At 43.6% G+C, this 24,129-nt stretch overlaps 1 protein-coding gene across 1 annotated transcript in view; it reads left to right on the forward strand.

The window, feature by feature from the left end:
- The window catches only part of LOC126484880 (V-set and transmembrane domain-containing protein 2B-like), a 124,416-nt gene that overhangs the window by 81,151 nt on the left and 19,136 nt on the right, over nucleotides 1–24,129 (forward strand). The window contains exon 5 of the mRNA XM_050108477.1: nucleotides 13,228–13,364. Within this exon, the coding sequence (XP_049964434.1) occupies nucleotides 13,228–13,364 (137 nt within the window). The remainder of the gene's footprint in view (nucleotides 1–13,227; nucleotides 13,365–24,129) is intronic.

The raw sequence follows: 24,129 nt of genomic DNA on the forward strand, positions 1-24,129 counted from the left end.
GTTCCGACCACGGCTGACAATTGCAGCGTATTGAGGACATTGCCGTACATGGCCAAATTCAACAGTGCAACCTGCACGCGTGCAGCCTCGGCATTTATGTGAAGCGTGCATTTCTCGCAGTTCCCATAAGACAGTGGCTGTCGCCTGGAGACATGGCGATTTGGACGTATCCGCTGCATTGTGCGTCGCTAGCGCTAGAGCCGATTTAAGTAAGGCGTCACCTATTTTGCGAGCAAGAGAAAGCTATATTCTTTCTCTATGTGTGGTACAGCATGTATTGAAAAATCTGTATTCTTTATTTGTAATTACGTTTTTAAATTGACTGCTTTCATCTTCACCGGTTGTTGTCAAAAACTCACCAAACAAAAACAGTTATGGGTACTGTTGTCTTGTATCAGCTTAAGATGCAAAATAAATGAAAGAGGCTAGTGGAACAGTAGGTACAGAATGTTTACAGACGATATGACAAAAAAGTAGCGTGAATATTTTAAGTAGATTACCTTTGTTCGTGTAGGTACCACAGCCATAGAAATTTTCTGATCTGGCCACGTATTTCGGCTTGGACTGTAATTCCTATACGTTTTTTACTACTGATCGATTTTGTCTATTATGCCATTTTCGATCAGTTATTGACGTACTTGAACCAAGACATAAAGCAAATCCCCCCAGCAGCGTATGGCGATGAAACACAAAACGTGGGACGTGTGCAAGTGAACAACTGGTATAAAAATCCTTTAGAATTAGTCGCTGCAACAAGAACACTGCTTAGAGCAAGTCAAAAGAAAAAAAAATCATATCAGCCGCTAACAGGCAATTAATGAACATCAGTAGCTAAATGCACGTTGGCGAGTTGATCTCTTTCATGTCATCATAAAAAATGATCCTAGACGTGCACTCAGATGCTGATTTAATCATGTATTACACGATGACAGTTTGCTTATTACATTGAATTGCACTGGACACTCTTCTCGTTTCAGCAATTGCTTTTAAAATTTATCTCGTTTCAGGGACTACTTTCAAAGTGTTTTGTAAGAATTTTCTACATGTACACTGACAACTTTTGTGCATACCGGCCTTATTCTGGTTCCTGGATTATTTGGTTGTGTACACTCATGTACGACAGGCATTTAAAAATATACGAGCTGGTTGTGGGCAAACAGAAACTTGTACGTTTGCTTCAGATTTAAAAACAATCCGGTTTATGGAGTCATTTATTTCAATAACGTGTTTCATCCTTTGAGGAAATTATCAGATTGTGTACAAGTAACTAGAGATAAAACGCATCAGTCATCGAGTTATGCAGGGTATGAGATGGATCTTAAACACACCAGCAAACTTCGCCGTAGCAGCACAGCATGGAGCCACGTTTACAGAAGGCCCGTTTAGCAAGCGCTGTTGTGCCACGCACAGCTGATATCGCGTTTATACGAGATATCAGAAACTGACTCTAATGTTCGTGCTGCATTCTTCACAAGTCAAGGCACCGCAGTTACATCAGAGCTAACGGACTTCTTCGTTCCCGCTTTAGTTCGACGACTATGAAGAGGGGTGTTGAAGTCTCTTCATACTCGGCGACTCGTTGCCTCTTACTGAAGTACGAAAGAGTTTAAGGGTAGTCATGACTTACTGCTAGCACGGAAGATGATTACACGATCTTGCTGCTGTAAAGTAGCACTGACAAGATGAAATGACGGATTGTCGGGACGAGATGGCTTTAACGACCCTGCGTTTTGGGAGACTGTGGAAGGTGTAAGACGAAAATTAGTTGTTCCAAGTACAGAATTGAAAATCTGTGCCATTTAAGGAAGAATGATGTCTGGAATAAGTTTCACGCTATACTTCACACTTCGGACGGTAAAGATACAGATTTCGTCCAGCGCGAACAAAATGGTTGGGTCTTGTTTATTCCACGTCCACCATGCTCCTTCAAACGAAAACTGGGCACTGAGCAACGTCACTGTTACATAGCCGCCATAAAAGGCACTATTTCTCTGTTAATATGGTCATGGTAGCTTGCGTTTATCGGCTAATGGTGAGTTGTATAACTTATCATTTATTTTTGTAATTTATTTTAATAATTAATCGCCACTTACGGATTGCATTTCATCCACATGACATGTTTCCTAGTACTGTCATTACAGACACAGTAACTCCTCGGAAGAGTATATATGTCAACGTAATTTTTAGACATTCTCTGAACATATATACAGTGTATGTAATATTAAAGTAAACTGCCAGTCGTATTCGAAAATATATTATGTACAAAGTGACAATTATTAAACTATGTGAAAATAAGAAACGAAAATTAATTACAAACTACGGCGTGCACCCCCTTTATTCAACATGTAATAGTCACTACAGACATTCGGTTTTTGGTTGTGACATGTTCGATGTGACTGCCATGACTGGCGATGATATGGCGCAGACTAATTGCGAAATTCTGCTTGGCCAGCTGAAGTGACGGAACATCGATGCTGTCGTTGACCCTGTGAATGGCTGTTTTCAGCTCAGCAATGGTTTTGGGGATATTGCTGTACACCTTTTCCTTAATACATCGCCAATCAAAGCCCACGCCATTGGCCTCGGCGTATCCCAGAGCCAGAATGCGGGCCTCAAAGAGCTCCTCCAAACCATCAAACACTCTCTTGCTTCGGTGGAGTCGAGCTCCCTCTTGGATGAACCATATGTTATTGAAATCAGGGTCACTTGGGATAATAGGAACGAAATCATCTTCCAAAACCTCCACGTACCGATCGGTAGTCACCGTGCTATCAAGGAATATCTTACCGATTATTCCATGGCTGTACCTTGCACACAACACAAACAACCGCTAAGGGTGAAGAGTCTTTTCGATAGCGAAATGCGGATTCTCAGTCCCCCAAATGTGGCAGTTTTGCTTACTGACGAACCCATTCAAATGGAAGTCGGCTTCGTCGGTAAAGAAAACCGTGCATGCGCATGCTAATTTTAATCATGCCCCACGGCCACCCGTGCTGTTTGAACATCCTAAAGCAAATCGTTCAGAAGTTATGACGACTTTAATTCATATAGTTCAGTAACTGTCTGCCTTTACATAAATGTTATGTATGAGCAGAATAGTAGTCACTGCTAAGGGTCAACCGTTATATTGTTGTATAACTTGTTTTGTCATTTAAACAGGTCGGAAATTTCTTGACATTTCACCTTGCACTTTTAAAAATGCTATACAGCCGAATTCATGATTGTGTGAAATAAATGGAAATGATCGTATGACGTCAGTGGCCGGGAGTTCCCAGGCGGGAAGTTCGGCTGCCAAGTGCAAGTCTTATTGAGTGCGACGCCACATTAGGCGACTTGCGCGTCGACAATGGGGATGAAATGATGAGGACAGCACAACACCTAGTCTATGAGGGAAGAAAATCTCCCACCCCAGCTGGGGCCCCTGTGCATGGCATTCCAACGCGCTGGCCGTTCAGCTAATGGGGCGAACTGTGAAATAAACGAATAGTAGGAATGACTAGTATTTCTTTCAGAACCATTTCATACGTAACGGGAAAGCCACGAGTCCGCGGGTATACTTGCGGTCTCGTGTGCTCGTTCTCCTTTCTGAGTGAGCAGCGTCCACTTGTAGCCGACAACAGACGCAAGTGAGCAGTGTACAGCGGCAGAGACTCACGAGTGGACTCTACGGTCCCACGAAGACTGCGAGTTCGTAGATAATGTCACAAGATACGTTTGCGACTTCAAAGCGAGTATCCAAAAGTCATCCCTGACTCGCGTTCATCCTCCTGTAAGGATGGCCTTATGCTGTGCTGCTAAGGCGAAGTTTGCTGATGCGATTAAGGTCCACTTCTCGTTCTGCATGACATTATGACGGATGAGTCTTACATCCAGTTACTTTTGCACAATCTGATGATGTCCCAAAACGGTGAAAAGCGTTATTGAAATAAATAACTTTCGAATCCAGACAGTTTTCCTGTCTGAAATTATTCCAAAAAGTTGCTGAATTAGCCGGCCGCTATTCAAAATGGTTGAAATGGCTCTGAGCACTATGGGACTTAACTGCTGAGGTCATCAGTCCCCTAGAACTTAGAACTACTTAAATTTAAATAACCTAGGACAACACACACATCCATGCCCGAGGCAGGATTCGAACCTGCGACCGTAGCGGTCACGCGGTTCCAGACTGTAGCGCCTAGAACGCTTGGCCACTTACAGAATGGAGTAAATTGTACATTTCTTTCAAAAGTTTTGGAACACAGTTCAGGCACTGCGGCAAAGGCAGTGAATGACCTTCTCGCAAAATACCTAGGGCTGCATTGTGAATCCGTTCCGGAAGTACTGCTAAACGTCTTCGCCAAAAATGAATCGTTTGTCTCAAAAAGCCTTTTATAGATCACCGAATATGGCTTAATCCCAGGGAGACATGTTGGAAATTTGCGACGAGTGACTAAGGATCAGACATAGGATTGCAACAGTTCCTTGAATGCTTTTTCTTTATGAGTTCTTGCATTGTCGTGGATCAGAATGAACCCATCGGCGAGCTGCACTGATCGTTTCAATTTGATCCCCTTCGAAGAGTCGTCAACGTTTGTAAGTATCGCTGCGTATTCACCATTCTCCTGCGCTGCAGAGAGAAGGAGAGCATAACCTTTCCTGCGCTAGTATGGACGCCTTTTTTGGGGGGGGGGGGGGGCGACGGCGACCCTGCTTGCTTCCCCTGGACTCTTTATCGCTTTGACCCCGTTGGAAGAGGTATCCCTAGTGACCTCTCACGTCAGGAACTCATTCCCTTCCTTACAGTAGCCCTGAAGGTTTTCAGGAAAGAGTCCCACCTTACAAACTTCCGAGTGATGGTTCAAGACTGTGAGGCACACATTGGGTGCACACTTTGGGAAACTTGAATCTGTTCCTAATGACAGCGTCAACACCTCCGACGATCAATTCGGCTCCTGCGGAAATGGCTGATACCATATGTCGTCGGTCTTGAACATTAGCTTCCGTAATACGATATGGGGTTCCAGACCAACAACCAACGACATCCGTCCTCTCAATCACTTGTGCCATGCTTTCTCCACTTCAACATCCATGCAGTCCCCTCCGTATCCTTCTGCCATTTTTCGATATTTTTCTTTTTCTAGCTCTCCTTCCGCTGTCTGTAAACGAGTGCCAGTCAGGATTCTGATGATCTTGTGGATCTTAGATCTGCTAACTTCCCTGTAACGGAGTGCCAAAGAGAAAGCCTCCTAGGATATTTTGCAGACGTGTTGTTGTAACGGAGGGTAGAAATTTGGTAGAAAGTGAATTATGATTCAAACATTGGCAAATACAATTTAAGAAGACTTTATTTTTCAATAATTCAGTCTTACTCGCAGAGGTGTCTTCCAGTTGAGTTTTATCCTCTGGTGATAACACTCTACCACTCTTGCATCCGCCCCCTGTAGCTGAATAGTCAGTGTGACGGATTGTCAGTCCTCTTTGCCCAGGTTCGATTCCCGGCTGGATCGGGGAATTTTCTCCACCCAGGGCCTGGGTCTTGTGCTGTCCTCATCATCGTCCTATCATCCTCATCGACTGCAGGTCGCCGAAGTGGCGTCAAATTGAAAGATCGGCAGCCGGCGAACGGCCTGCCCGGCGAGGAGCACTAGCCATACGATTAAATAAAAAATAAACCACTCTTGCAACCTCCAGTTCCTGAGTACTACTTTTTCTATCAATGACGAGTGCTTTTCTAGCAACTCGGTCTGATGATATCACCAAACACGCGAATGTAAATGATAGGCAAGCGAGAGACAGCGCTCGGTGCTTCCTACAGATAGAAAAATTACATTTATTCCTCGGTGCAAATCTCTCAATTAATCACTAGGAGAGAAGTGTAGGGCGGCACTTGTGCCAGTATATGTTCTGTCATACGCAAGTACAATTACTATTTGTTACTTCGTCTAGAGGCAACCTCAACGGAACTTTTTATCTTATTTATTTATTGATTTTTCTAGTCATCATTGTTCTGACTGATTTGACGCGGCCTGCTACGAATTTCTGTCCTGTGCCAAACTTCCGGTATCAGAGTAGCAACTGCAGCCTACGTTATCTATTCCAATCTCTGTTTCCCTCTACAGATTTTGCCTTCTACAGCTCCCTCTAGGACTTTGGAAGTTATTCCTTTACTTCTTAACAGATGTACTATCATCGTGTCCCTTCTTCTTTCCAGTGTTTCCCATACATACCTTTCCTTCCTAATTAATCTACGTAGAACCACCTTTTTCCAGACCTTGCGAGTCCACCTAATTTTCAACATTCGTGAATAGGAACACATCCCAAAATCTTCGACTCTCTTCCGTTCCGATTTTTTCACAGTCCATGTTCCGCTACCATTCAATACTTGCTCCAAACGTAGATTCTCAGAAACTTCTTCCTCTGATTTAGGCCTATATTTGACACAAGTAGACCTCTGGGTCAGGAATGCCTTTTTCGTAAGTGCCAGTCCGCTTTATACGAGTTCCTTGCTCCGCCCGCCATAGATTATTCTGCTGCTTAGGTAGCAGAATTCATTAACTTCATTTATTTCACGACCATCAATTCTGATGTTAAGTTGCTCGCTGTTCTCATTTCTACTACCTCTCGTTACTTTCCTATTCCTTCGATTTACTTTCAGTCGATAGTCTGTACTCTTAGAGTGTTCATTCCATTCAACAGATCCTGTAATTCTTCTCCACTTCCAGCAATCTCATCAGCGAATCTTATCACTGAGACCCTTTCACCGTGAGTTTTAATCCCACTCATGTTATTCTTTACTAGACGTTAGAAAATTGGATACTTCTCGGACCATCAGTGCCTCCCTCGAATATGTAATGTCTTGTCATAGTTGACTGTAGCATCATCGAAATTTCACTTTGTAGTAACGGTTCCCTACCACTCAGCCCCTACATGGTGATGACTGCGGCTCTACTGTCTCTCACTTCTTAACTCATCTGCTAGTCTACTGCCACTCTCACTGCCATTTCTATATTACTTTCTCAAGGTATTGGAGGAGTTTCCCCTGGCTGTGTAGCCTCCTCTCTACTTCCCCTGAGAGTCCTTTTAGTGACCAAAAGCATTCCAGAAGCTTTTCGCAACTTCTCGAACAGTCTAGACACTGGTCCACCACTTCCTTGTTTTGGAATTGGTTAGCTGTCCGTGGCTATTTCCATTGCTTACAATACGTTATCAATCCTGTAGTGACCGAGACTGCGGTGGCGTACCAATTTTGCATGGGGTGTGCTAACAGTTTGGCTCGCATGCTCTGCTCCCTACTGACAATAAACAGTGTCCTTTCCAGTGCATTAATTATGCCTTACTACTTAACACAGTTTCCACTTTTTTCATAGCGTCAACGACACTTATTATCTCAGTAACACTGGACCTCTCATAATAATAAATCTTGACAGCTCTAACACTTTTGAGGTCTCCATTTCCTCGTATTCAGGGCTACTGAGTGTAGTCTTGACGTAAGTGTGCCGGCCGCGGTGGTCTCGCGGTTCTAGGCGCTCAGTCCGGAACCGCGCGACTGCTGCGGTTGCAGGTTCGAATCCTGCCTCGGGCATGGATGTGTGTGATGTCCTTAGGTTAGTTAGGTTTAAGTAGTTCTAAGTTCTAGGGGACTGATGACCACAGATGTTAAGCCCTATAGTGCTCAGAGCCATTTTTTGACGTAAGTGTGCGCTCGTCTCTCTCTACTGGTGAGTATGGAACTTAAGCGCTGTTATGGGGACCGGACTTTCTTCCTTTTAGTGGTATCCGTTTTCCAGGCTCTGGCCCGCTTCTTTTTGAAAGGACTCCACACCTCAACTGCCGCTTGAAAATGGTCTAAGAACTGAAAGTACCCAAGTTTGGAAAAAAATTACAATTGCAGTTGATTGACATTTCAGTGAATATTTTAGGTTGTGTGTGCTTGAAAATGACCAATGAGAGTAGAATAAGCTATTTGAAAAGTGTAGTTAGTAATAAAGGAAACGACCCAGGCAAAAAATTGTTTCGTTTCAGCAAATACGTAAAGTGTATCAGTTATTTTAAAATTACTGGAAATATAGGGACTGTGTTACCGATTCAAAGTAACTGATAACGCTTGCACAATTTGCTTCGGTCAAAACACTGACTGCGGTCCCCGAGGGAATGTGACAGTTTCACATCAGTCGCTCAAAACTGCGAGCGCAGGAGAAGCCATTAAGGAAGGAGGAGATAGGGCCGCCGCTGGGAGAGGGAGGAAGGCTTACATTTTCATGGCACGCATTTCGGTGATGAATGGTCCGAGCAGTCGGCGCGGCGTATCGCGAAATAAAAGCTGGATCTCCGGCACACCGTGGCCGAGAAATGGGGCTCTCTCTGGAGTGACACCCCGAAGCGCTGCTGCTGCTGCTGCTGCCGCCCTCTGGCGGGAGCGCTAGATAGATGTGTTGTTCTCGCCCTATATGTGTGACTTATAACGCCAAAGCGTCTGCGTGTCTAGCAAACAGTTTTCTACAAGTGTTGGCGACTGAAGCTAGATCTTCAGCTCGGCTTTGCAGCTGACTGAGAGGGCAAGAGCCCCTGTTAGCAGATGTATTACTGGCGAGAAGCTGTATCTGATTTTAGCAGTTTGATTCTTCAAGAAATTGGTTAGTGACCGAATGCGAAAATTTTAACATTATTACTGTTATCTGTTGTTATTATTATTAGTAGCGAAACGGGCAGTATTTCGCAATTTTTAAATAGGTACGAGTACTGAAAATATGTCCTATTCTGCTTCTCTGTCCACTCTCTGTCCATATCCTTCTTCTCAACTCTTCGTTCATTTCCCCATCCTCCCCCATCTCTGCCCATAATCCGGTCTACGCTCTTTGCCCATCTCTTTCTCATCCTCTCTGTCCATCTCATCCTTCTCCGTATCTATCGCCACTTGCTCTTCGCCTTCTGTGTACATCCTTTCCTTGCTTTGTTTATTGTTATCGCAAATTCAGATTCAGATTCCATAGTAGCATTCTCATCATAATATGGAAATCCATAAATATAATGTTTCTGTTTCTTGTGAAAATCGACTACGAGAAAAAACAGCAGTACAGTGTTGTGTATACAGTTTTTGTTTTAAAAAGTTTTTAATGGTTTACATGCATTACTACCTTAGTTAAAACTGACTGCGAGAAAGAAAAAAGAAAAAAAGTCACATATTCACAGCGGAGAAAAGCAGAGAATTTTCAATGTCGCAGTCGGTTTTAACAGGAAACCTGTTCACTGTTGTTTGGACAAATCATAGCCTATGTCATATGAGTGTTTATTAGAGAGTTCTGTAAAAATTTCAAGTGTAATGGTCAAGAGCTTTTCGAGTTTTATAGTAACAAAGATTCTCTGTTGTATATCACATACACATTGCTATATTGTATATATTTAAAAGTATCCTAATATATATTTACAAGTAGCCTAAGTCCATCCGAACCTTTGTTAGAGTAACGCATAAGAATTTGAAAGAAATCGATCAACAACTTTTCGATATTTTTGGTAGCAACGTTTCGATTTTATACATTACCAATATATTTAAATATTGAATATGTTAAAAAGTTTGTAAACTATGCCCTTGCAAATTTCCATCAGAGTACCACTAAAAGTATCACGAATACGTATCCCAATTTTGATTGGAGTAATATGTAAACATGTGAAGCAAATCGATCAATAATTTTTGGAATTTTTTACTATATATTGCTTATATACTGTAAGATGACGCTCTAGTAGGTACACAAAAAAATCCTCTATTTGAAAGCAATGCTGTATCAAAATGTCAAATCAATCGATGAAGAACTTTCGGAGATATCAGAATTTGATCAAACGAGCATTACAATTTCAATTTATATAGGTTATAATTATTATTGTCATCGTCGTATGACATTACAGAACATGTATACATACAAAAGGTATTTACTCGGTACGTTCTCCAGCGCCGCTTTCACACGCAGTACTTTTAACATAACGCCACCTCTTCAGGATGTGCCATCTCCATTGTCTCGCTCGGATGCGATTGAGTTTCACTGTTCACTAGGGGGAAGGACACACCCTTCAATCTTAAGCGTTGGGTTTTCAGTTACGTGGACGTTCTTTAGTGAATGTTCATTCCAACATTCTTTCCATTTTTCCACGTCTGACACTGAAAGCGTTTGTGACCCAAAAATAGATCTAAGTTTGCTCGCGCCACTCGCGTATAGTCGGTGAATTGTAAAAGTTATTAAATACACAAGGGATTCTGCCTTCTTAAGAATTTACAGCCGTGCAGTTTTTCTTCGGAAATCCAGAGGAGCATAGAGCAGGCACTGGTTGGGAGAAAATATGGCTGCGCCATTATTTGTTGCAAGGTCTCCTTCAGACGTAGAAAAAAATAGTTCAAATGGCTCTGAGGGGACTTCACTGTTGAGGTCATCAGTTCCCTAGAACTTAGAACTACTTAAACCTAACTAAGCTAAGGACGTCACACACATCCCTGCCCGAGGCAGGATTCGAACCTGCGACCGTAGCGGTCGCGCGGTTCCAGACTGTAGCGCCTAGAACCGCTGGGCCACTACGGCCGGCTCAGACGTACATCTGTCCTAGTTGTTAGTGCGTTTTTTCCTCATGCAGGGGCAAAGGATTCAGTAGCTAGGTAAACAAAGAAATTGTAGCATTGAATCTGCATTGTATCTGCATTTGATACCAAGATGTTTCTAACGATTTTGTGGAACAGTTTCATTCCTCATCCAAGCATCTTTGAGAGGTGCGTGCAGTGCATTTTACATAAACATTTAAGAACATAAAATGGTTTACAAAACCTAAGAACAAAAGTAACTTTCAGTTGATGTGTTACTGTGAAGTAACATAGCTCGATGTAAATTGAACTAAGTGTAAAAAGAACTACAGCCGTATAACACGTAACAAAAGTGAAAGAAATAATCAGGCGGACAGAAATGACACTTTTATTCAAAGACAATAACTACTCTGAAGACATCGCTATTTGTCACAGTCTCCTAGACATTAAGTACTTCAATGACGATCACAAAGTTGGTAAGGAGTGCTTGTGGTAGGTCGTTCCGTTCCTTCACCAGCAAGGTTGGCAACTCTGGATGGTCGTTGGTGCTTGTGGGCGTGCTGCAGTACGTCCCACACGTGGTCGATGGTGTTTTAGTGGCGGGGAACCGGCAGGCCAGTCTATTCGCTGAATATCCTCACGTTCCAACAAATCCTTCACCTGCGCATTTCGACGCGCTTTGTCATCCCTAAAAGTCAAGTTAGAGCAGAATGCAACCCAGAAAAGGAGCACAATGTCAAAGGAGTACCATGTCACAATAACGTTGAACCATCAGTGCAGATTGTGTTCAAAGACTTGTACGAGTACGCACATGCATCATTATGCCTCACATGCTCTAATACCTGGATCATTACTCGTAAAACGATCACGATCAACAATGTTCCTTGGTGTTCTCACCTCCCGCCATGTGGAATGGAACGCGCTACTGCTAGAACTCTGTATCAAACTTGTGTCCATCGTGAGAGCACGTTGCAGAGTATGCACTACCGTCCATGGTGATCATAATCCCTATTAATAACCATGCCCTGCCTTCTGTAATGCAAAGTGGATCATCGCAAATCGTGGTGACTTCAGTGTAATTATTGTTTTTTAATAAAAGTATGATTTCTGTAGGTCTTCAGTTACTTCCTGTGCTAACTGTAGCAGTTTCATCGACCTATGTTAAATTGCCGTGACTCGTCAAGCGGAAGTTTTGCGCACCAGCGTAGTTATTGCAGTCATCGGCTCCATCAGACTACCCGTGTAACTTCCAGTCGCTTTTTATTATTATAAAGATGGAATGCTGCAAACTCTGGTTTACTCCGATTTTACGAGAGTTTCTTTTTGCTAAAGTACTCAATCTACATAGGCACTAAATATCCAGATATACTGAGATCTGGCATACGGAAGAAAAGGTAAGTGATTTCTGTATAACGTCCCTGTCAACGTCCAGCAACTTAAGTATGACACAAAGAAAAGTTGGCAACACATTCCCACATAATCAACTCATATATCATGCAATATGCACGGAAGTTTGACATATCACTTCCATCGTAAACTAGCGAAAAATATAAGTCAAAAGATGAGATCGCGAAAAAGGTCTTTTATTCTATACATCGGTAACATCAGAGAAAAAAAGAGTAATTTTTACGGGGATGCACACACAGTATGCACGGCACACCGATAACTTATTAAGGCACTATTATTTTTTACAATTAGTCGTACTTCTTAAGGTGCCGTATCCTTGCCGGTTATTCACGGAGAAGTGCTCGCTATCTTCGTGTCGGTGGGAAATAATTTTGCAACTCATTGAATTTGCTATATTTTGTTTTCTCAGGAAACTGTAACAGATTTCCAGCAGATACGTCGCAAGACGTAGTTTCCTGTGTGCTTTATTGGCCAAAATTTTTATGGATGTGTAGCACCTGTCCCATAAAGTATTTATACTTGTAATGAAAGGTATATTTCAGTGTTGATGGCACGGCACTCAGGTTAAAATGTTGCGAAGTGCTTATCAAAATATCTGAAATCCTGCAGGCTGAATACAGGATACACATTATTTAAGTTTTGTGGTCGTCGGGACATAAACGGGCTCAGGAGTAAAAAATTACCAAATTTAATCATAAGTTTAAGCAAACAACACTGGTGATATTTCTGTTCATCCCTCGCAACATCCCATTCATACACAAACGAAGTGATCGCTTCAGAAAAATGGCATATAAGCGATATACTATTTCGACCTGAAGTAAACACTTCTTAGAGCGGTCCAGTCGGAACGAAATGAGTGTTTCGAGAGAGATCTTTAGTTCACGTACTGAGGTGATAGTAGATGAAAGACGGCTTTCAGCATGCGCAGCTTGAGATTTACGAATCTAGTACGCTGTTACAGTAGGCGTGTCACCTGCAAGTGAGAGAACTCCGAGTAATCTCCCTCGAGTTCGTCGCACAGCTAGACTGTCACCGTAACGGCGGACCCGGGCGGTCCATTCACAACTGTGGCGTCAATCCCTGAGCTTCTATAAGCGGACCAACTTGGAGCGAGCATTCCTTGTAACGACTGCCGGGACGGCCGCTCAGGCACAGTGGGGGCGTTAAGTCCCTTACCTCCCTCTCACTTCACCTCTCCCCTCCACCATTACCGGCGGTGGTACCAAGTTTCACAGTCCACGCAGCCCGAAACCGTGATCACACTCCCGTGTCTGTTGCAGTACAAACGTGAGCGACGAACAGGACTCCATGGTGTCGACGCTGACCATCGAACGCGCGCAGAAGAGGCACTCTGGCAACTACACGTGTGCCGCCGGCGGCGCCGCCTCCACCACCGTCGCCGTGCACGTGCTCAACGGTGAGATTCCTACAACATGTTTCTTCTAATTTTTAACTTACGATCATTTGATTTGCGAACGTGTACGAGAGCGAGAGCGTTATGGCGAATCAAATTGGTACTATATCGCTGCTCCTCCATCTACATCTGTATACAGCAACTATTTTACGGTGGGAGGCGGAGGTTACTTTGTGTATCAATATTACTTCATCCTTTTCCTATTCCAGTTGCATATGTTACGCAGGAAAAAGTTTGGTGGTAACTCTCCGACTGGCCTCTAACCTCACTAACTTTAACTTTATCGTCTTTTCACGAGATGTACGTACGAGGAGGCTATACAATCCTTGACTTTTCTAGGAGTGGATGCTCTCGGATCTTTAACACTAAACCGTAACGTGATGCACAACGCCTCTCTTGGAGCATTTTCAACTGGATTTGGCTATCTTTGTTACACTTTTGCGTTTACTAGATGAACCCGTAACGAAACGTGCTGCTGTTCTTTGGATCTTCTCTATTTCCTCTGTCAATCGTACATGGTACAGATCCTTTACTGTCAAGCAATATTGCAATATTGATCAAAACAGTAGTTTGTAAGCCATTTCCTTTGCTAATCGACTATATATCTTGAGAATTCTTCCACTTAATCTTAGTCCGGCATCTGCATCACTCGCGATTGATTTTATGCCGTCGTTCCAATTCAGATCGCTTACTAGGCATCGTCCTGGATATTTTATGAAAGTAAATGCTCCCGTAGACTGTTCGGCTATTTTTAACCATACAAATACGCTCTTTCTGTTTACGTCTTCACAGTGCGTTTTAGTTGCTAATATTGAGTGTCAATAGCCACTCCGTGCAGAAAGAGTAGGTTCTTTTCACGTCTTCTTGCATTAGGCCAAAAATTTATATTCCGTATACATCAACATCATCTGCGAAAAGTGTTATTGAAATTCTGACGTGACCTTCTTCGTTATTTATATACAGGATGGTCCATTGATAGTGACCGGGCCAAATATCTCACGAAATAAGCATCAAACGAAAAAACTACAAAGAACGAAACTCGTCTAGCTTGAAGGGGAAACCAGATGGCACTACGGTTGGCCCACTAGATGGCGCTGCCATAGGTCAAACGGATATCAACTGCGTTTTTTAAAAATAGGAACCCCCATTTTTATTACATATTCGTGTAGTACGTAAAGAAATATGAATGTTTTAGTTGAACAACTTTTTTCGCTTTGTGATAGATGGCGCTGTAATAGTCACAAACGTAAAGTACGTGGTATTACGGAACATTCCGCCAGTTTTTGCTTCGTGATACATGACCCGTGTTAAAATGGACCGTTTACCAATTGCGGAAAAGGTCGATATCGTGTTAATGTATGGCTATTGTGATCAAAATGCCCAATGGGCGTGTGCTATGTATGCTGATCTATGTCCTGGACTACATCATCCAAGTGTCTGGACCGTTCGCCGGATAGTTACATTATTTAAGGAAACAGGAAGTGTTCAGCCACATGTGAAACGTCATCCACGACATGCAACAAATGATGATGCCGAAGTAGGTGTTTTAGCTGCTGTCACTGCTAATCCGCACATAAGTAGCAGACAAATTGCGCGAGAATCGGGAATCTCAAAAACGTCGGTGTTGAGAATGCTAAAGCAACATCGATTGCACACGTACCATATTTCTATGCACCAGGAATTGCATGGCGACGACTTTGAACGTCGTGTACAGTTCTGCCAGTGGGCACAAGAGAAATTACGAGACGATGACAGAATTTTTTGCACGCGTTCTATTTAGCGACGAAGCGTCATTCACCATCAGCGGTAACGTAACCAGGCATAATACGAAGTACTGGGCAACGGAAAATACACAATGGCTGCGACAAGTGGAACATCAGCGATCTTGGCGGGTTAATTTATGGTGTGTCATTATGGGAGGAAGGATAATTGGCCCCCATTTTATCGATGGCAATCTAAATGGTGCAATGTATGCTGATTTCCTACGTAATGTTCTAACGATGTTACTACAAGATGTTTCACTGCATGACAGAATGGCGATGTACTTCCAACATGATGGATGTCCGGCACATAGCTCGCGTGCGGTTGAAGCGGTATTGAATAGCATATTTCATGACAGGTGGATTAGTCGTCGAAGCACCATACGATGGCCCCCACGTTCACCGGATCTGAAGTCCCCGGATTTCTTACTGTGTGGAAAGTTGAAGGATATTTGCTATCGTGATCCACTGACAACGCCTGTCAACATGCGTCAGCGCATTGTCAATGCATGTGTAAGGTGTCAGGCAAATCCAACACCTTCCATGAAAACCCTGACATGATAAGCAAATCCAGTAGTATGTCACATAGCTCCGAATAAATCGTGACATTAAATTAACCAAAGTAATACGAGTAACGAGTGAGCAAATGGAATACCACAGACTAACAGAAGAATGCCTAAATGCATGTCATACCTTCCCACCGTGAGACAGACGCAGTTCCGAGGGAAGAAACGAGAACAGAAGCCGAGAACAGAACCGTGTTAAGCGAGAAGGCCCTACGATAAGGGAGGGACACCCACGTCGCCAGCTAACCGCTAAGACCACACCACCCGCAAGTTTTTAGCGTGAGACTTTTTCGCGTCTCTGTTACGTTAGGACCACCCCCCCAGCCCATGTTAAAAGTTAGAGCCCTCCAGAAGAACAGTATAGATCTTACGATAACACAAAAAGGGCTACACCACCTGCAAGTTTTAGCATGAGACTTTTTCGAGTCTCTGTTACGTTAGGACCACCCCCCAGCCCATGTTAAAAGATAGAACCATCCAGAAGATCAGTATAGATCTTACGATAACGCTAAAAGGACCACACCAGCTGCAAGTTTTAGCGTGAGACTTTTTCGCTTCTCTGTTACGTTGCAAACTTGAAAACATTGCCCCACCACGAAAAGTATAACGTTTCTCATTGGATAGACAGAAATTTTGTAGGTGGAGCTTAAGGTTAACATTGAGACCCTGATTGGTCAGATGAAAACACAGCCAGATAGTTTTTTTTTAAAACCAAGTTCGGTAAATTGTAGTAAGGAGAAGTTAGAAGGGAGTTGCTTTGGAGACGGCGACGTGAGCAGAGCTGTGCTGACCGCCGCCCCTGACGAACACCGACAAGGTAATGAACGCACGCGATGCCGCATTTTTGAGCACATAAGGCATCACTCAGAACTGCAGAAGTCTCATCTGTTACATCCCCTTTACGTAATACTAGTGTAGATCGTCAATTAAAGCTCATGGTGTTCACATTTGCCACTTGAAGTAAAAAATCTGAAACTCGATGATTTTTCTGTTATATAGTTATTGAGAATCCACATCAGCCACTGTAATTTACGACAAGTTAGATAAGTAATTAAAGATAATTGAGGGTCACTGTAGACCATTTTGATAGTTTCCTCTCTTGTGAAACTTAATTTAAACCTATATTGTTGATGTGATATGGCATAGGTCATCCTTCGATCCGTTGTAGAACTTGGAAACCCATTCAGGGAATATTGGTTCACATTTTTGTATAACGCAGTTGGTTTTTACCATCCTGTATTAAAACATTTCCTTTTATCAATAGTGCAGTTTATAAACGATGTTTTGTGAGTAGAATAAAATTTCTAATGGTAAACTTAACTGCTTTTTCGACGTTATTTTACCAGCTAACTAAAAATAGGAAAGCCTTGAACCCCTTCCACTACATTTAGTTAGTATTAAGATTCTTTTACAGGGAGTGCAGTGGAGCTGTCGCTGAAATCATTAAGTATTTGGTTATATCATCGCTAGTCTCACTGAACTCTTCAGAACTCTACATGTCATGTGTGGTCTGACTTCTCCTTACCAGCAACAGGTCCCAGGTTCAAACTAGTCAATTCCCTAAAAAACACGCTCAGAGCGTCGTTGCGCGAAAGTGGCAGGGAGACACGATATACACTCCTGGAAATGGAAAAAAGAACACATTGACACCGGTGTGTCAGACCCACCATACTTGCTCCGGACACTGCGAGAGGGCTGTACAAGCAATGATCACACGCACGGCACAGCGGACACACCAGGAACCGCGGTGTTGGCCGTCGAATGGCGCTAGCTGCGCAGCATTTGTACACCGCCGCCGTCAGTGTCAGCCAGTTTGCCGTGGCATACGGAGCTCCATCGCAGTCTTTAACACTGGTAGCATGCCGCGACAGCGTGGACGTGAACCGTATGTGCAGTTGACGGACTTTGAGCGAGGGCGTATAGTGGGCATGCGGGAGGCCGGGTGGACGTACCGCCGAATTGCTCAACACGTGGGGCGTGAGGTCTCCACAGTACATCGATGTTGTCGCCAGTGGTCGGCGGAAGGTGCACGTGCCCGTCGACCTGGGACCGGACCGCAGCGACGCACGGATGCACGCCAAGACCGTAGGATCCTACGCAGTGCCGTAGGGGACCGCACCGCCACTTCCCAGCAAATTAGGGACACTGTTGCTCCTGGGGTATCGGCGAGGACCATTCGCAACCGTCTCCATGAAGCTGGGCTACGGTCCCGCACACCGTTAGGCCGTCTTCCGCTCACGCCCCAACATCGTGCAGCCCGCCTCCAGTGGTGTCGCGACAGGCGTGAATGGAGGGACGAATGGAGACGTGTCGTCTTCAGCGATGAGAGTCGCTTCTGCCTTGGTGCCAATGATGGTCGTATGCGTGTTTGGCGCCGTGCAGGTGAGCGCCACAATCAGGACTGCATACGACGGAGGCACACAGGGCCAACACCCGGCATCATGGTGTGGGGAGCGGTCTCCTACACTGGCCGTACACCACTGGTGATCGTCGAGGGGACACTGAATAGTGCACGGTACATCCAAACCGTCATCGAACCCATCGTTCTACCATTCCTAGACCGGCAAGGGAACTTGCTGTTCCAACAGGACAATGCACGTCCGTATGTATCCCGTGCCACACAACGTGCTCTAGAAGGTGTAAGTCAACTACCCTGGCCAGCAAGATCTCCGGATCTGTCCCCCATTGAGCATGTTTGGGACTGGATGAAGCGTCGTCTCACGCGGTCTGCACGTCCAGCACGAACGCTGGTCCAACTGAGGCGCCAGGTGGAAATGGCATGGCAAGCCGTTCCACAGGACTACATCCAGCATCTCTACGATCGTCTCCATGGGAGAATAGCAGCCTGCATTGCTGCGAAAGGTGGATATACACTGTACTAGTGCCGACATTGTGCATGCCCTGTTGCCTGTGTCTATGTGCCTGTGGTTCTGTCAGTGTGATCATGTGATGTATCTGACCCCAGGAATGTGTCAATAAAGTTTCCCCTTCCTGGGACAATGAATTCACGGTGTTCTTATTTCAATTTCCAGGAGTGTAGAACAAACAGAGACCACGTAGAATTTTTAGACATGTGCGAACATTACGGAAGGCAAACTACTCGCTGCTGAGAGGAATGTCGTTAGACTTATTGCTGGATGCATTGAGGTTGACGGACATTATTTTGAGCATTTATTGCATTAATGTGGCATTTACAGGTATTTACGCTGTAACGGCATGCGTTCTCAGAAATGATAAGTTCACAAAGGTTTATATATCACATTTGAACAACCGAAATAAAATGTTCAAACGTACCTATGTTCTGTATTTTAATTTAAAAAACCTACCTGATACCAACTGTTCGTCTAAAATTGTGGCCTTATGTTTGTGACTATTACAGCGCCATCTATCACAAAGTGAAAAAAGTGGTCCAACGAAAACATTCATATTTCTTTACGTACTACACGAATATGTAATAAAAAATTGGGGTTCCTGTTTAAAAAAACACAGTTGATATATGTTTGACCTATGGCAGCGCCGTCTAGCGGGCCAACCATAGCGCCATCTGGTTTCCCCCTTCAAACTAGACAAGTTTTGTTCTTTGTAGTTTTTTCGTTTGACGCTTATTTCGTGAGATATTTGGCCCGATCATGATCAATGGACCACCCTGTATATACTGAAAAGTAATGTTCCTATAACACTCCTCAGCGGTATGCCCCAAGTTTGTTTTACGTCTGAAGACTGTGTGTGTGTTCTCTTTGCCTCTGTTTGGTAGAATTCAATGCAGTGTGTATCACGTAAGAAAGCCGTGCATTCAAGAACATTCTCCTTTTACCACTGCTGTGAATATTTTTTTTCCCTTGAGTCACCAACCTTCTGACTGGTTTGATGCGGCCCAGGGAATTCCTTTGCTGTGCCAGCCTCTACGTCACAGAGTAGCAGTTTCAGCCTACGTCCTCAACTATTTGCTTAATGTATTCCAATCTCAATCATCCTCTACAGCTCTTGCTATCTGCACCTCCCTCTAATACCAAGGAAGTCATTCCCTGATGTCTTAACAGATTTCCTTGTCAGTGCTTTCCGCCTATTCATTGCCTCCCCGATTCTGAGCGGCGCCTTTTCATTTCTTACCTTATCAGTCCACCTAATTTTCAACATTCATCTGTAGCATCACATCTCAAATGGTTCATCTCTCTTCTGTTCCAGTTATCTCGCAATCCAAGTTTCACTACCATACAATATTGTCTTCCCAACGTGCATTCCCAGAAATTTCTTCCTTAAGTTAACGCCTATGTTTGATACTAATAGACTTCTCTTGGTCAGGAATGCCCATTTTGGTACTAATAGTCCGCTTTTTGTGTTCTCCTTGCTCCGTCTGTCATTGGTTATTTTGCTGCGTAGGTAGTAGAATTCCCTGGATTCATCTACTTTGTGACCATTCATCCTCATGTTAAGTCCCTCGCTATTCTCACTTCTGCTACTACACACACTTTCGTCTTTCTTCAATTTACTCTCAATCCACATTCTATACTCATTAGACTGTTCACTCGCTTCAGGAGATCATGTCATTCTTCTTCACTTACACTCATCACCGAATCGTACCATTGATATCTTTCCACATTGAATTTTGATTCCACTTCTGAAACTTTCTTTTATTTCCATCACTGCTTCTTACATGTACAGATTAAAATAATAGGGATGAGAACTACATCTCTGTACTACACCCTTTTTAATCTGAGCAGTTCGTTCTTGGTCGTCCACTCTTATTATTACTTCTTGGCTCTTGTACATATTGTAGATTACCCGTTTCTCCCGATAACTTATCCCTATTTCTCACAGGATTTCGAGCATCTTGCACCATTTTACATTGTCGAACGCTTTCTCAGGGTCGACAAATCCTATGAACGTGCCTTGATTTTTCTTTAGTCTTGCTTCCATTATCAACCGCAGGGTAAGAACTTCCTCTTTGGTGCCTTTACTTTTCCTAAAGCCGAATTGATCGTCATCTAACACATGCTCAATTTTCTCCGCCATTCTTCTGTATATTATTTTTGTAAGCAACTTGGGTGCATGAGCTGTTAAGTTGATTGCGAGATAATTCTTGCATTTGTCAGCTCTTGCAGTCCTCGAAATTGTTTGGATGATATTTTTCCGAAAGTCAGATGGTATGTCGCCAGACTCACACACTCTACACACCAACGTGAATTGTCGTTTTGTTGTCACTTCCTCCGATGACTTCAGAAGTTCTCAGGATTGTTAACTATCCTTTCTGTCTTATTTGCTCTTAAGTTTTCCAAAGCTCTGATTGTAATACTGTATCCTCTGTTTCGTATAAATCGCGTCCTGTTTTTTCTGCTAAAACATCAGACAAATCTCCTTCCTCACAGAGGCCTTAACTGTATTCCTTTCATCTATCCGGTCTCTGCTCTGCATTTAGCTGTGGAATTCTTAATTTTACCACCCTTGCTTTTAATTTCCCCGAAGGTTATTTTGGCTTCCTTTCGACAGTCATTTTTGTTTAGAAAATGGCTCTGAGCACTATGGGACTCAACTGCTGAGGTCATTAGTCCCCTAGAACTTAGAACTAGTTAAACCTAACTAACCTAAGGACATCACAAACATCCATGCCTGAGGCAGGATTCGAACCTGCGACCGTAGCGGTCTTGCGGTTCCAGACTGCAGCGCCTTTAACCGCACGGCCACTTCGGCCGGCTTTTTGTTTAGATTTCTTCACATTTTCATGCAGCCATTTCGTCTTAGCTTCACTGTACTTCTTATTAATTCATTCCCCAGCTACTCGTATTTCTGCATTTCTGAAAGTCCCTGACCACTTTTGTACTTTCTGCTTTTATCACTCATTTGGTTTCTTCGCTGTTACCTCCTTTGTACCTATGTTCTTCTTTCCAACTTCTATCTGTGCCCTTTTTAGAGATGGCAACTCCTCTGAAACTGTACTGCCTACTGAGCTAGTGCTTGTTGCTGTACCTATAACCTTAGAAGACATTAACCATATCTCGTGATTCCTTAGTACTTCCGTACCCCACTTCTAAATAGTACTGCATACCAATTACTCCTCTACCCCAGAGAGAGCAATATTTCACTGGCAACACAACTGCACTCATTACTGATCTTACCATCGTCAGGGGCTGTCGCTTCTCTACAGGACGCATAGACAAACGTGATAGCGTCGAGGCCTCCTCTCTCTCTCTCTCTCTCTATCTATCTATCTATCTAACTATCTATCTATCTCTCTTCCTCTATCTCTCTCTATACCAACGAATTACTTTCACTAATGTAATAGTGTGTACACTGCCTGAGAAAATGTGAAGTAAAACTGTAGGGAAGGGTACATGATGTTACTTCAGTCATCACAGAGTCGAGTCAAATTTACCAAGAACTTCTCATCTACTCTGGTGTGGATGAGTGCACTGTTTCGGTTGGGAATGGTGTCATAAAGTCGTTGTATCCACTCCTAAGGCCATTTGGCTCACTACTGTTGTAAATGATCCTCATTAATCTGAATAACAGGATATTATTATTATTATTATTCTTGTACCGGCCGGAGTGGCCGAGCGGTTCTAGGCGCTTCAGTCTGGAACCGCGTGACCGCTACGGTCGCAGGTTCGAATCCTGCCTCGGGCATGGATGTGTGATGTCATTAGGTTAGTTAGGTTTAAGTAGTTCTAAGTTCTAGGGGACTGATGACCTCAGATTTTAAGTCCCATAGTGCTCAGAGCCATTTGAACCATTATTCTCGTGCCAGAAACACACAGTTACATGTACATACATTTTATACAGTTATGATTGAATTACTTTTAGCCAAAACTTGGCCATATCCAGTCCATTTCCTGTTGCTTGTAGAATATCGTCTTCTGTGTAGGAGACTAGGCACAATCGACCCGGAACCATGCGCCGAACTCTCTGTACTTCTCCACAGTCAAACCGAATATCATTTGGATCAGTGAACCCCATATTGCCAAGTTAACTTTTAATCTTCCAACTCCGGATCTCAGCCTATTCAGGTACTTCAAGTTGTCCATTACCCGTCATGGCTTGGAGGTATGACTTCAACAACTCTTTTCCAACCAGAAGGAAGGTAGGTCGTAGCCCTCCATAGTTGTAACCCAGCTTTTTCAGCAGTGGTTCTAAGTTCCTTTGATGTCCTAAGGCAAGTCTTCCTTGATTTTAGTCGTTGCGGGTGCGGTTCATGCCCCTACAGAGGATAAGTAATTTCTTGTTCCACTGCGTTTGCTTCCTTGTTCGCAGCTATCTCACTTCGAAGAGATGGTGGAGCTATTCCTGCGAGGAGGTAAAAGCATTCGACTAGAGTGGATTTCAAGCAACTTGTTATAATTCTGCAAGTTTCGTTGAGGGCTACATCCACCTGTTTGGCATGAGTTACGTTATACCAAACAGGACAGGAATACTCTGACGCAGAATAACATAGTACCATTGCAGATGTTCGGATTGTTTCAGGCTGAATAATAAATACGGACGTCCCAGCTGGTTCCATACATGTTATATCTGGGACAGAACTGAGGATTTTACTGACGATGGGAGTACTTCAGCGTCATGCACATGGTTCATTGGGGCATCTTCAGTTTCGAAGATTGCAACAGAAATCTCTAGCTCGCTTCGTATGACAACGAAAAGATCCGTACGTTCCCGGGAAAATATTAACCGGCATTTGTTTCTTGATGTAAATTACGATGACAAAGCTACAATGACAATTAGGCAGGCCGATCCTGGAAATTATTATGTCGGAAATGGAATTTACTTACTTCGCCTTCGATGTACCCCAGAAATTTAATTAATATACATATAATATAGAAAAAGTCTTAATTTCACGCATATGTGTCGATAGTCCTGTTTCCTTTCATATCGCGAAGTGAGCTCTACTTCCACGGCTAGTTACGGTTCTCCATCCAAGTAGCATACTCTTAACAGAATATTGCATTGCAAGTGTCGCTGCCTGCGTTATAATTGTCGTACCGCCTTCTCACTCACTAATAAAGCGATTTGTACCACTTGTTAAGAGAACGAGCTATTCATCTTAACTGCAGCGTGGGGATACAACGTTGAAAATAATAAATAAGTGGTGTCTGAGATAAGAGAAACCTCACGAGTCTTGATCCGCACACAATGAAGCCGGGAGTAGCACCGCTGTGCCTCTTCAATGGGTGACTAGGACCGCCTTACCGATCGACGATGATTATCTGGGGCAGTGCGGACCGCGTTTTATTACCGAACACAACGCGACGCCATTCATCGGCAGTCCATTCCTCCTGCTCACGGCAGAATTCCAATCGCAGCCGTTTGCATTGTGGTGCTAACGACAACCTACTCGTGGTAGGGCAGCTACCTTGTTCATCTGCCACGAGTCTCAGAGGAGTGGTGCGGTGTGGTGCGGTGTGAACACAATGTTGCAGGGAGTCCGTTATGAAGGGGTTACGATGTGCTTGG

Source organism: Schistocerca serialis, chromosome 6, assembly GCF_023864345.2.
Source record: "Schistocerca serialis cubense isolate TAMUIC-IGC-003099 chromosome 6, iqSchSeri2.2, whole genome shotgun sequence".
NCBI classification, from domain to species: domain Eukaryota; kingdom Metazoa; phylum Arthropoda; class Insecta; order Orthoptera; family Acrididae; genus Schistocerca; species Schistocerca serialis.